The sequence below is a fragment of the Sorex araneus genome, chromosome 2 (assembly GCF_027595985.1).
Source record: "Sorex araneus isolate mSorAra2 chromosome 2, mSorAra2.pri, whole genome shotgun sequence".
Classification (NCBI taxonomy): domain Eukaryota; kingdom Metazoa; phylum Chordata; class Mammalia; order Eulipotyphla; family Soricidae; genus Sorex; species Sorex araneus.
This window is the reverse complement of record NC_073303.1, coordinates 318,753,556-318,766,627: the sequence shown is the minus strand read 5'-3', so window position 1 is coordinate 318,766,627 and position 13,072 is coordinate 318,753,556. Positions and strand designations below refer to the sequence as shown.

At 39.4% G+C, this 13,072-nt stretch overlaps 1 protein-coding gene across 1 annotated transcript in view; it reads left to right on the top strand.

Annotated features, from left to right (window-relative positions):
• The window catches only part of IKZF1 (IKAROS family zinc finger 1), a 94,377-nt gene that overhangs the window by 71,067 nt on the left and 10,238 nt on the right, over positions 1-13,072 (top strand). Inside the window, exons 6-8 of the mRNA XM_055127590.1 lie at positions 4,385-4,552; positions 8,907-9,032; positions 12,202-12,336. Coding sequence (XP_054983565.1) covers positions 4,385-4,552; positions 8,907-9,032; positions 12,202-12,336 — 429 coding nt within the window. The remainder of the gene's footprint in view (positions 1-4,384; positions 4,553-8,906; positions 9,033-12,201; positions 12,337-13,072) is intronic.

The window sequence follows — 13,072 nt, the reverse complement described above, 5'->3', positions numbered from 1 at the left end:
CTGAGGGCCAGAGCAATGCTACTGCGGTTAGAGCATTTGCCTTGCATGCAGCAGACCTGGATTCCATCCCCGGCATCCCATATGCTCCCACAAGCAATTCCAGGAGTAATTCCTAAGTGTAGGGCCTAGGAGAAGCCCCTGAGCTTGAGGTGTAACCCCGACCCCCCAAAAAAGAAGTGATATCTGAGTGCAGAACCAGCCATAATCCCTTGAGCATCACACCATTATGACCCACAAACAAAAACAAACAACCAAAAACAGGATTGTCAGGAAATAACAGACTTTTGTGGAGTTGTAGTTCTTATGTTTGAAGCAAGAATGCCTAAAAATCATACCATACATTTCCAATACAAATGGAAAACCACAAAATATGCGTAGTTTCAATAAGCCTTCATTTTCAATTAAAAAAATTTACATCTGCAATTAAGCAAACATTGTTTTCCCTAATGTGCCCCTTGATCTTCAAATCATCCAGTGAAATAAACCCTATCACTATCCAGCCCTAAGTAAAGGTTGCAGGAGAATTGTCACGTTCTCCCTTTATATAATGAAGTAAAAATTAAAGTGAAAGTAGAAAACCTTGTGATGGACACCTAACAAAATATGCCCGGACCCATGTTAATATATTCCTGATGGAGGGAGAGACCTCACAAATGAATAACTTTCCTGCTAATTCATGTAAAACCTTGACTATACAGGGAAAATTCTCTTAAATAAATATTTGATAAATGAATCAAATTCTGGCATACTAAATTGCCAAAATATAATGACTGCCTGCCCTGATAAAAAGAATAATTACATGTAATGAATGAACCTGCTAAGCACAGATATGCAGAGTGGAACCTGCAGTTTGCTGCCCACTCCTCCTCATAAATGGCAGCTCAGTACCAAGTACGTACCATACCCTGAGTTCTGAATTACAGGAGGAAATTCCAGAAAAATGATACACACACCATCCTTTTTATAGCTCCTGCTTTGGCTTTTATTTTTTATTTTTATTTATTTATTTATTTATTTATTTTTGCTTTTTGGGTCACACCCAGCGATGCTCAGGGGTTACTCCTGGATTTGCACTCAGGAATTACTCCTGGCGGTGCTTGAGGGACCATATGGGATGCCGGGGATCAAACCCGGGTTGGCCAAGTGCAAGGCAAATGCCTTACCCACTGTGCTATCGCTCCAGCCCCTTATTTTATTTTTTTAAAACACCTAAAACAAATGAATTCATAAACTATCTTCATAATGAATTTCCCCTTGCCTAAATGCAAAGAATGATAGGCAGAGACAGAAAAACACTGATCAAAAACACCAAAACTGATCACTGCTCATGCTATCAAGGTCTTCAGCTTGCTGGAATATAGGTGCAATAGGTTAGAAAGGGCTTTCCTGAATTCTTTAACAATGTTTCTGCAACAGTGTTTTCCAGACTTGAAATGCCCTCTAAGATCCTATAAAAATGCAGCTTCTAATTCAGACCCCAAAAAATAGGTGGATGATAGAACTCATTAATTGGTTGCTTTGGTTTGACAAGAAACAAGGACTTGCTCCTGACTGGGATTCCCAGTTCTTCCTTGGCCATTTCCAGATACAATTTCCCATTGGGAGAAACCTAAATTTTTCCTATGTCACCAGCTCAATTAGATATGATTAGCATAATTTTCTCAGCAATTCATTGATATCACCACTTACCTTGCCTGTCTTTGGTGCTCAGTTTTATATTTTAATTCACAAAGTAATGAAATATCCCAGGATTAAGGTGAATTAGAGAAGATGCTGGTATGGAAGAAGCATTAAGTATAGGGGATACTCCACTTTGCAAACAGTCAGTATCATTAATCTAAGAAATGTGATTTTTAAACAATAATGTAAAAGAAAAGAGACTCACACATTCTTTCAAACTCCCTGTGATCTGACCTGTAGAGTTAATTTCAAAACTTCATTTTGAGTAAATAGTAATTAAATTCCTTATCCCTAAAAAAGAAATGCAATATCAGAACCTTGATCTTAGTTATAATAGGCAAACTACTGACCAACGGAAGGCATGCAGGAGGAGGCAGGTGAGTGGCAGTGACCAGCACAAATGCTTGGGCATCACGCTCCTCCTGCTGACACTCCCAAGGGCCAACACTGTCTGAGTTCAACGTTCTGCACTGCGCTTCAGAGGATAACCTCTTCCAGTTCCCAGGCCCTTGTCAGCAGATGCCATCAGAAACAGATAGCTAGATCTCCAGGGGTGCTTCTCAGCTAAGAAAATGACGCAGAGGATGCAGGAGAGCCACTGACTCAGATAGACCCCAGTGGAGGAAAAACGTCTCCTTTCCTTTTCTACCTGGCCTGTTCCGAGGACAGAGAACATGGTTAGTGAGACCTGTGCTTCTCCACCCCCATGCCAAGATGACTCTCCTATAAAGAGCGCCACTGTGCTACCACCTCCCATAGAAGAGTTCTGACTCCTTTCGGAGCTCAAAGGCACAACACTGATACGACTGGTGTTGAGTCCTATCAGAGCACATGTAAGTGGCACGAGGTGTCCCATATCCTATCATAAGCATTTCTGTGATGTGCAGTCAGATCGCCTAGCTGACCCAACAGCCTGTGGGCGTGGCATATCCAAACTGAAGCTGTAACTGAAACACATGTCATTTCACTCTGCAGAGCCCCTACACAAAACTTTATTGCAGTTCATTTCCCTCTTGGCCAGATACTCTCACACATGTGTGTTGTGAAGATCCTGAATGTATTCAGTAGACAAATTATCTCATACATTCCTCAGGCCTGCTGGCTACCAGTTAATTTAATCTCCTGGTCCAGTGTGAGCTCAAAGATTCAGTGGCTGGTTTTGCCATCATCCTTCACCTCACTTAAATGATTTAAAATCTTCTCTGTGACCCACCAGATTTACTCCAAATTGAGATTTTGGAGAATATTTTATACATCCTTGTTAGTGTCAGGATGCCCCGTTAGTCTATAATAGAATATCCTGGTTTCAGTTTTTAATAGTAACACACTTGTTTTGCCCATTTGAAAAAATATGTGATGACAATCATTAAATCCAGGTGCAAATAGAGACTTTCAGACTTAATTGTGTGTGATTTTAGCAGTACCAGATATGCTCCTTCTTAATTGCTTTGTCTTGTTTGCCAAAATTACATTAATCAATTGGGAAATTTGTTACATATATACTTTAAGACAGTCTTTTTTCCTAGGAAAAAATGTTGCTCTGATCTCAGCATCTAAGATTATGGCGACATAAAGATTTTTTAAGAAAAAAATAAAAACTTGTCTTCAAAAGAGCCTTAATATTTATTTAAACATATTTACTCTTAATAGTGTGGTTTAAATTAAATATTCACCAGTTTAAATCCAAGACCTATGACTACTCAGCAGCATACTTATTTTACTCCTATTTCCATCTGTCCTTTTTGTTAGATCCAGAATATAGAAATTTGGACTGCCACACACAGCAGAGAGTCAGATGTTTCTTAGACAAATTGAATATCACTCCAGAAAGAATTCCCAACAACAGCTAGATCACATCTCTTACAGTATTTGTCCTGAAAATATAATATATCCCATGACTATAGATAAATAACAGCATAAAGGGTTTAGGATTTTTGAGAGCCAAAAGCAATAAATCTCAACACAGCTCTGATTTTTATGCCCTGGGGGATTTGGGACTTTTCTTTGGACAATATAGAGAGCTTCCTCGCAGTTTCTTAACTTCCCATTTTATTCAATCTTTCTCCTCTCTCTCTCTCTCTCACCCACACAGTCTCTGTCTGTCTCTTTCCTGATTTGCCTGCTTAGGGACAGACAGGTAATGGAGAAGAAACTGAAAGGGAAAATACAGGGAAAATGTAAATGAAAAGAAGTTATTATAACTGTTATAATGAAGTGCCTTTCATTTAAATATAAGAATGTAACGCTGAAATGAACTTGTGATCCTGAAATGCATTTTTAATGAGTTTCCTTTTTATTTTGCTGCTTCAGTGGCATATTTTAAAGACCCTTTGAAAAAAGCCACATTAAAAACCCCACCAAATGCCACAACACGCAAAATTGGATATTGGTTTATTCCAAAACTGCTGATCAGGAAGAGTGGCTCTTCATCACAAAATGTTGCAGTCACTTTATTTAAATGAGTTTGAATTTGCATTGTGATGTGCCATTCTGATTTAGGGAAAAAAATTAGATTTTCAGATCAAATTGACCCAACCAGTGAAGCGTTAAGGAGCTGGCAGGTTTAGTCTGAAAGCCTCATGTTCTATCAAACCTGCAGCCGGTGGAAGTCAACGGGCCCCTGTGAGAAACAACTTTCTTGTCCTCCTCTTGTCCCTGAGCTGAGTTCTTTTCTCACTGCCTTGCCTCTCATCCTCACTTGCAGGAGAACGGCCTTTCCAGTGCAACCAGTGTGGGGCCTCTTTCACGCAGAAAGGCAACCTACTACGGCACATCAAGTTACATTCTGGGGAGAAGCCTTTCAAGTGCCACCTCTGCAACTATGCATGCCGCAGGAGAGATGCCCTCACCGGCCACTTGAGGACACACTCTGGTAGGTCCTCCGGGTGCAGACCAAGGCTGAGGGACAAGGATTCATCTTGGTGCTCCAGGGTCTCAAGGATTTTCATGTGTACAAATGTGTGTGTGTGTGATTTTGTTAGCTGGCCTAGTCTGAGAGCAGAGCCTGTCATTAACCTGGTCATCACTGCCTCTAGTTCCCTCTAACACCCCTTATATTTTCTTATGTCTCAGTAAATCAGAGATGAGAAACACACATACACACCCTCCCCCATCACAAACACACATATGCACACAAAGTTCCACCTGAGGTAGGGAGAGTGCTTCAAAGAGGCTTCCCCTCCCATTTTGTCAGGTAGGAATATTTTTGATATCCCATTATCAACTATACTGATAATTCCCCGAGAGTGTCCCAATTCATCTTATTATGTAATTGTTAAATCAGATTTATTTAGCACAATTGCAATCATTGGGATGGGTTTCTTCACAAAGATGATAGTCATAGGTGGTCCCAAATGAAAATCTCACACCGGAAGCCAGGCAAGACCAATGTGAAGCTACCTACTACTAGATTATGTATTTTCCTGAGCAGTGCTGTCTTCAAGGAGTTAAGGCTTAAATGATTAATTAGTTTGAATGCTTATACCAGATTTTCTGTCCTTTGGGAACCTTTCCTCAAAGAACAGAGCAACCCCAAAGTCTCTTCTGGGGTCTTCAGAGACATCAGTGAGAGCCTGATGTGCAGATACACACACTGCCCAGTGGGGTTACTTGAAGTGGTACCTTTCGGGTACAGTATGTGCCTGTTCCCTGCCCTTAGTTATCTCTTTTCCAAAGATTCTAGACTCTGCTGAGATGGATAATGTGAAAGTAGGATTCTCCAGAATTCCAAGTATCGTTCTTCTCACTTCCCTCCAGCAACAAATGAAGAGGAATCTCCACAAGAGAAGGGACATCGATTGTTTGGAGAAAGATTTCCTTGAGCTCAGAATCTCTCCCAGCTATCATAAACCTTTTCCTTCTGTTCATGTCTCTGTTTTCTGAGAACACCAAGGACCCCCTGTCCCATCAAAGGAATAAGTGCAAAGTAGCAATGACCTTGTCACAAGTGTAGCACAAGTGTCTGAGAGGATGCACAGTGAGGTAACACTCTGACAGGCATAAGGAGAGGTTTGAGTCAGGCCAAATGGTGAGTTTCTCTAGTTTGCCTTCTGAGGAGTCCCGAGTGACATGTGGTTCAGTAAACTCTCCTAGAAAGTGGGGAGATGCTTGTTAAAGGAGGCTTGGTGAAATGCCTGCCTGTAAGCTGGTGTAACTGCACTTGGACTAGAAGTCAGGAGGCTACGTGATTTGAATGGAATTCTTGAAATCTTCCAAGAAATGATGAAAAGTTGAGGAGTTACTCTACTCATAGAGTGGGTAGAAGGTAAGGTGACAATGGTGCCTGTGCCAGGATCTCTCAACCAGGGCCCCGACACATGCCCAGGCTGGAAGAGCTTTGCTGCAGGGGATGGAGAGAGAAGGAGTTTTCCCGAAAGTTGTATGGTGACGACATGACTATGAGCATTTTTTAATGCAAACATGTGTCAGTAATAAGGGTCATGTCTTGTCACCCTAGAGGTTAAGTGACAAACTAGATACATCTAGATACCAGCTGTGCCCCAAGTGATCTGAGTACAGTGTCTAACAGGCTATCTAGGAAAAGAAGCCCTGCCTGTATTTATCTACAGAGACAAGTAAACATTGAAATGGCACTGGCACTTAACTGAGGTTGGGAGGAAGCACATCCTCACAGGCAGGCAGAAAACACAATGACTTAGCTTTAGTTTGATAATAACCATGTCATTGTCATTCCTGGATCCCTTGGGCTGGCAACAGGCTTACTAGTTCTTAAAACATAAAGCAATGCAGTACACATTTCTTTCCTTTCTGGATGTAGGACAGTACTCAGTACTGTTTTACATTTTTTATTTAAATAACCGTGATTTAATACATTATTGATAGTTGCATTTTAGGCATATAATATTCCAATGCCAATCCTACCACCAGCATCAACTTTCTTCCACCCATCTTCCTATACTCCACCTCCTACACACACACACACACACACACACACACACACACACACACACACACACCATTCCACTCCCAGTCCCACCTACCACATTGATAGGCATATTACAAAGTCCAGTGGTTGCAGCTCAAATCTCATGTTTTCAGTGTTGTTTTTCTGACGGTGAATGATGATCTCACTCAGCATGAGGGTGTCTTCCTCTATATGCTAGTTAATAACTTTAGCACTTATATATATCAGGTGGTAGACTTTGGATATTTTTTCTACTATAGATCCACAAACCGGTAAGTGGATAATACTATAATGAAGAAAACTGTATGTGATCCACAGATGATTGGTCATTTTACTGGGAATTCCCTATCTTAAAGTGCCACGTGGCTCTTAAAAAAATCAATTATCTAGGTTCTGCAAGGTGATCTTATCATAATTAAATGAAGACAGACCTCATCCTTTGTCTAAAAGTACATGTGGACCCACATTCTTTTCCACTATGGGCTGGGTGTCCCCCTCCTCATTTTCCTGAAAACATAACTAGAAACCTCTCAGCTCCTCTAGAAGCCAGTGGTGGGTGGCCTGAGGTTCCAAGTATCAATATGTTCTGGTTCTGCAGCTCTGTAATTTGTCACATAGTAATAAATAGGGGTCCCTGGGTGATCTGATAGGTGGAGAAGCAGCTCCTCTTCTCTTTGTTGCTTTCTTTGTAAATTGCAAGATTAACTAGAAACTTTCTTTCCTGGCGAATATTAGACTTTCTTCACATTATGCTTTGCTTCCGTTCTTGCAGTAAATATTTTTCTTAGATCCAGAGAGTTAAAATCATATACTCATAATAAGACATGTTATATGTGCCAGAATTTGTTAACATTAAAGCTTTTCTGAGACTGGACATTGAGTGGTTATCTATACTGCATTGCTTTCAGAAAAGCCGTACTTACTAAAATGTTTGATTTTAGGCTGTATATCTCCAACATTACTCACTAGTATTAAGGATACAATATTTTATAGATGAGGTAAAATCCCTTTTTGCCTCTATTAAACATTCCAGAAGTAAAATTTTTAGTTATAATATTGATTTTTTGGACTGGAGCGATAGCACAGCAGGTAGGGCATTTGCCTTGCATGCAGCCGACCTGGGCCCAATTCCTTCATCCCTCTCGGAGAGCCTGGCAAGCTACCAAGAGTATCCCGCCTGCACGGCAGAGCCTGGCAAGCTACCCGTGGCGTATTCGATATGCCAAAAACAATAACAAGACTCACAATGGAGACGTTACTGGTGCCTGCTCGAGCAAATCGATGAGCAATGAGATGACAGTGACAGTGACCTTAGTGACTGAAGATGCTTTTTCTTCTTCATCTAGTAAAATGCTGTCTACTGAAGACTTTAAAATTAAGCATGCTATTAATTGTCTTACTCCTCTTTTTTGAAAATACTACTCAGTGAAATTAGGGAAAAGCTAAATACCTTTTGTAGGATTGCACTGTCCAACAGCGCATTCATTAACTATATGAAGTATTAAAATTTTAATCAATTAGAATTAAAATCAACCTTTTAAATTAACATCCTCAGTGACACTTGTCATACTTTTTATGCTCTGTACACTAGCTTGAACAGTACAGAAAATAAACACTTCAGTCATAGGAGTAAGTTCTATCAGATAGTGCTAGAAGCCATCTATCTTAAAGTTCCTAGGAGAGAAAAGAGGGTTTATCCAAGTCAGAATAATAAAATATATTTTGTAATTAAATTCTCATTTCGCTTAAGTATATGTACCCACCATGGATTCTTAGAGCTCTCACATCATCCACCTTAGCCCCTGGAACTGAATTCACACCGGTTGCCTTAAATATAATGCCAGTTCCAGGAATTCAGTTAATCTCTATAATTTCAGCCAGCACAAGCCTGACTTATATCTCAGATTTGTTCACCATCCATATTATAACACTTTGTAAAGCTCTCAATTTTTTCACCATTCTCATTAGAATACATTAGAGCAGTGCAGCGGTTCATTCCCTGTAGTTAGAGAACCAAAATCAGAGACTTTAGAAGGGAAAAGGTGGCACACAGTATGGTAGGAAATTAAGATGAAATAAGAATCACAGGAGTTCCTTGTACAATCAAGGAAAAACAAATACTGGACATTAACATTTTCAAATTCAGTCATTTTATCTAAATCCATAAACTTCAAGCTCTCGAGTAGACCCATATTTTTTGGTTTGTTTTTTTACGTTGTGTAATAGTTGTATTGCATGACTTCCCATTACACATAAGGTCAACATTTAATTGGGGTCTTGAACTCAATTGTGTTTTCTGCAGTTGGTAAACCTCACAAATGTGGATATTGTGGCCGAAGCTATAAGCAGCGAAGCTCTTTAGAGGAACATAAAGAGCGTTGCCACAACTACTTGCAAAGCATGGGCCTCCCAGGCACGCTGTACCAAGGTAAGTCCTGGTTGCAGGAAACACACCTGGTCCGGCTGTGCCTCCCCGAATGTATGAAGGGCCCCTGTGACAGTGCTGTGAGGGGGATGTTGGGGATGGCAGGGAGCTGTGACTACAAAAAAAATCTCTATATTTTAGCAGAGACACATGTTATTCCCAACTCTTAGAGTCATAGCTAGTCTGCCAGAGAAAACTTTACTTTAAAAATTCCTCTCTTGAAATCTGGGGAATCTTCCAAAATAAGAGTGGCCCTTGAAAGTTCAGAGGCCTTTGGAGGTTTTTTCCCTTAACAAAAATCATTGATTGCTTTTGTGTGTATGTGCTTAGTAGTCAGAATCAGATATGAAATGTTGTTTTAAAGACTTTTTCTTATGAAGTTGATCAGGTATAGGCTTGACTGTTTACTGTCATCAGTTTTGGTACTGGAACATGGGAGAGGGACTTGTTGGAAGACTGGCAAGTAATAGCAGTGAGGCTGTCCCAAGTTTGAGGGAAGGACACTCTTCTCATGTGCTTTGGTGCTTTGTTCCTTATTGCATCTCAAGACAGGACTTGACTCTAATCTCAGATAATATAAAGTGAAAAATGTGGAGAGAATGCCAGAGGAAGCTTCATTTACTCACAGGAATGGTAAAATTACAAAATGTATCTTTACAACGTTAGAGGACATAAGAAATTTACTAATAGGTCAACTGAAACTAATCTTTTTATGTGGTACATGAACAGAAAGTCATCACAGGGCTAAGAAATAGAGCAAAGTTAAATAAATAGTGGAGAATTTTTCTGGTCCCACTCTGTAATTGGCTATTTATATAACAATGCCTATATCATTACATATATCATAATACATATATTAACTATTGTCTGTGGTCCAAATCCATTTAAGTAAAATATTAGCTTATTTCCCTCTGTGATTAATAATTAGGAATACAAAATGATGGCTGTCATTCTTCTGCAGTAAATTGGAGGGATTTGGACTACCAAAGAAATGGTAAAGAGTTAATGGAAAGTTTTATAAGAATATATCTGGAATTCAGAGAGCAGCCAGTATTTCTAGTTGGAGATTATTAATCGCTTATCAGGATGGGTCTTTGCTCTATCAGGATGGGTCAAGGCTGTGCTTTCTGCAAGGCTCTCACTTCTGTCCTTCCTTCAGACTAGTCCCCATCACTGTCTAGGCATTCATAAGATCTCTTTGCTTTCTTTAAATTGAGTCCATCATTTAAGATTATGTAAAAATAGATATATTTTAATATTATTTATCTGAGTCAAAGGCTTTTTTGGTCATCTTTTATAACTTCCTATGGGAAGAGTAAGTTTCCCTTGAGCATTATTTAGAAAACTTTTGTTACCAGCTTATATGAAGAGAAACATGTCAAAGGGCAGATCTCCAGGATCTGGGAGAAGGAGCATGTTTGCATCTCTTTCGCTTGAGTGTCCTTTCTCAGTATGCCTGGTGATCTGATGGAAAAGAAACCTTCCTGACTGTGCATAAGAAACGAGAACTAGACATAGCATCCTCTTTCCAGAGAAGAAGATAGATTGGGAACTGAGTAACCTTGTATGTCAAAAGTACAATCAGTATAATTATATTTATGAATTTTGTGTTTATATTCTTCATACAAAATAGTGAATGAATATCTACTTTTGTCCATTTAATAAAAAGCCCAGATATGCAATGTTAAAATCTACTTATACCAGTGGAACAGATTTGTAGTATACATTTTCAAAGTGACTTTAATAATAGTACTTTGAAATATAAAATACTTAGAAATAAGCATAACAGGTGATATTCCAGAAATAATAAAGAAAGCTACCAAACCATTCTGAGACAAGAAAGAAAACTTCAGTGTTCAAGGAAGATTGAAGAGGGAGAGAATCTAGACAATTGAATGTCCTTCTAAATAAAGGCATGATTTTAACATAATATTGGTTTGCAAAAGCTATTGGTATTTGGAATACATTATAAAATATATGGAAAAATAGATTACAGAAGTGATGTTTTTAAAAGTAGAGATAACTATTGCTATATTAAAATATAAATAGCAAGGAATTCTGAAGAACAAATAACAAGTAATCAAAATGGAAGAATGGGGGATGGAGAGATAGTACAGGGGATAAGGCACTTGCTTGGATGCAACTGACTTAGATTCAATCCCTTGCACCAAATATAGTCTTCCAAGCACCACCAGGAGGTTCTCCAAGCCAGAGCCAGGAGAGAACCCTGAGTATGGCCAGGCGTGGCCCCAAAACAAAAACAAAACAAAATGGAAGAATACCTCCCTGAGACCTACATAAAGCAGTATGTCATGTAGGAAGCCTATTGTAGTAGGCTTTAAAATTACTTCATAACTTGTGTTGCAAGAATTGATTAGCTAATTGGAATATAATCAATTTACATTTTTTAGTTCCTTACATATTAGATAAATTTGGAGGATCTTTATGCAATATAATTTCTGAGAACCAACCATAAGATCTACACTGTAGATAAAACTATTCAGGATACAGGGGTGAATTGTAGGTTATAGAAAAATATAATATCAAAAAATTGAAATTCAGCAGAAAATACCTCCTATATCAGGCTTTACCTCCATATTCACAAACATTCTGCTGCAGGTGCTATTCAGTTTTCAGAATTTTCCATGTGTTTGAGGATGAGAAAGTCTGGGTTTCCACCCACCTCAACCTTCTCAGGATTTGCTGTAGCATTTTAGCAGCCATATTTTTTTCTGCTTTCCCATTTGCCCTGCAACAAATGGAATTGTCTCTCAGATCACTTCTAACACTCAAAGATCTTTGATTCTCAGAGACCGGTTGTTAGGATTGACTGAGTTAGTGGACTTGGGAGTACCTTGAAAAGTGAGGAGGACTTGTCAAAGCAACACAATTATTTAATCCCAGTGCATTTTCCAGTGAGAGTGGTATGCTTGTTTCTTTGGACTCTGCAGCTAGGGGGAGAGCAGTTATCACTAACAGATGATCCATCTTTAGCTTGTTGTGTTCAGCCTCTGACAGCATTTCTGGGAAGATTAGAAATAATCTCTACAACGGGCCTGGTTCTTGTAGGTGCTTAACAAGTGTCAGATTTAGCACTAAAATGATGGATGGGATTGAATCTTTTTACCATAAGCATTTCTAAACTCTCCTCTCTGATTGTCTTTGACTTTAGTCACTAAAGAAGAAACTAATCACAGTGAAATGGCAGAAGACTTGTGCAAGATGGGGTCAGAGAGATCCCTTGTGCTGGACAGACTAGCAAGTAACGTCGCCAAACGTAAGAGCTCTATGCCTCAGAAATTTGTTGGTAAGAGTTAAATGTTTGCTGTCTATTAAAAATCAACTCTGTGGGGTTTTAGAATCAGGTGGTAATTTGTTAAGGATACAAGGAAGAAAATATATTAAATTTTAGGAAGCAAAAATTGGTTAGTTTAACATTTCCTAAATAAATTGGTATTTTCCCAGTAGGTTTATTTAAAGTATTAAATCCGAAAAACAGAGGGGCAATACAGAAATTAAAACACATGTCTTTTATGTGGCCAATCCCAGTTCAGTACCCAGAACCACGTGGTCCCCCAAGCATCAATGGGTTCAGTCTGAGAAGCCCCCGAGTTCTTCCAGGGCCACCCAAGTAATAACCAGCACCACAGGACATATGAGCAGCACCACAGCTTTGGGACCTTGCATTGAATTGTCAATCTGGGTTGGCTGAAAGTCACTGGGAAGGGCTCCTGAATCTCCTGAGCACAGAGGCCAAAAAATTACAAATGAAAAAAAATCCTCCCCAGCCATATTTATTAGACATCATTCTGCTGTTCTGGGCATTCAGTAGCATCTGCTGTGGGGCATCCCTGACTTTCTGCAGAAAGCTGTGTCAGTGGATGCAGAGTGATGAGTGGGACCCGACCCAGTAAAAAGCCCCCATTGTAGTGAGCAATATCTAAGATTTAGATTATTGTTCTTCATTTGAAGCTTGTAACACTCTCATGTGGGTTACTTTAAAGACCTGAAGAGCAGGATTACATTACAGAACAAATAGCTCC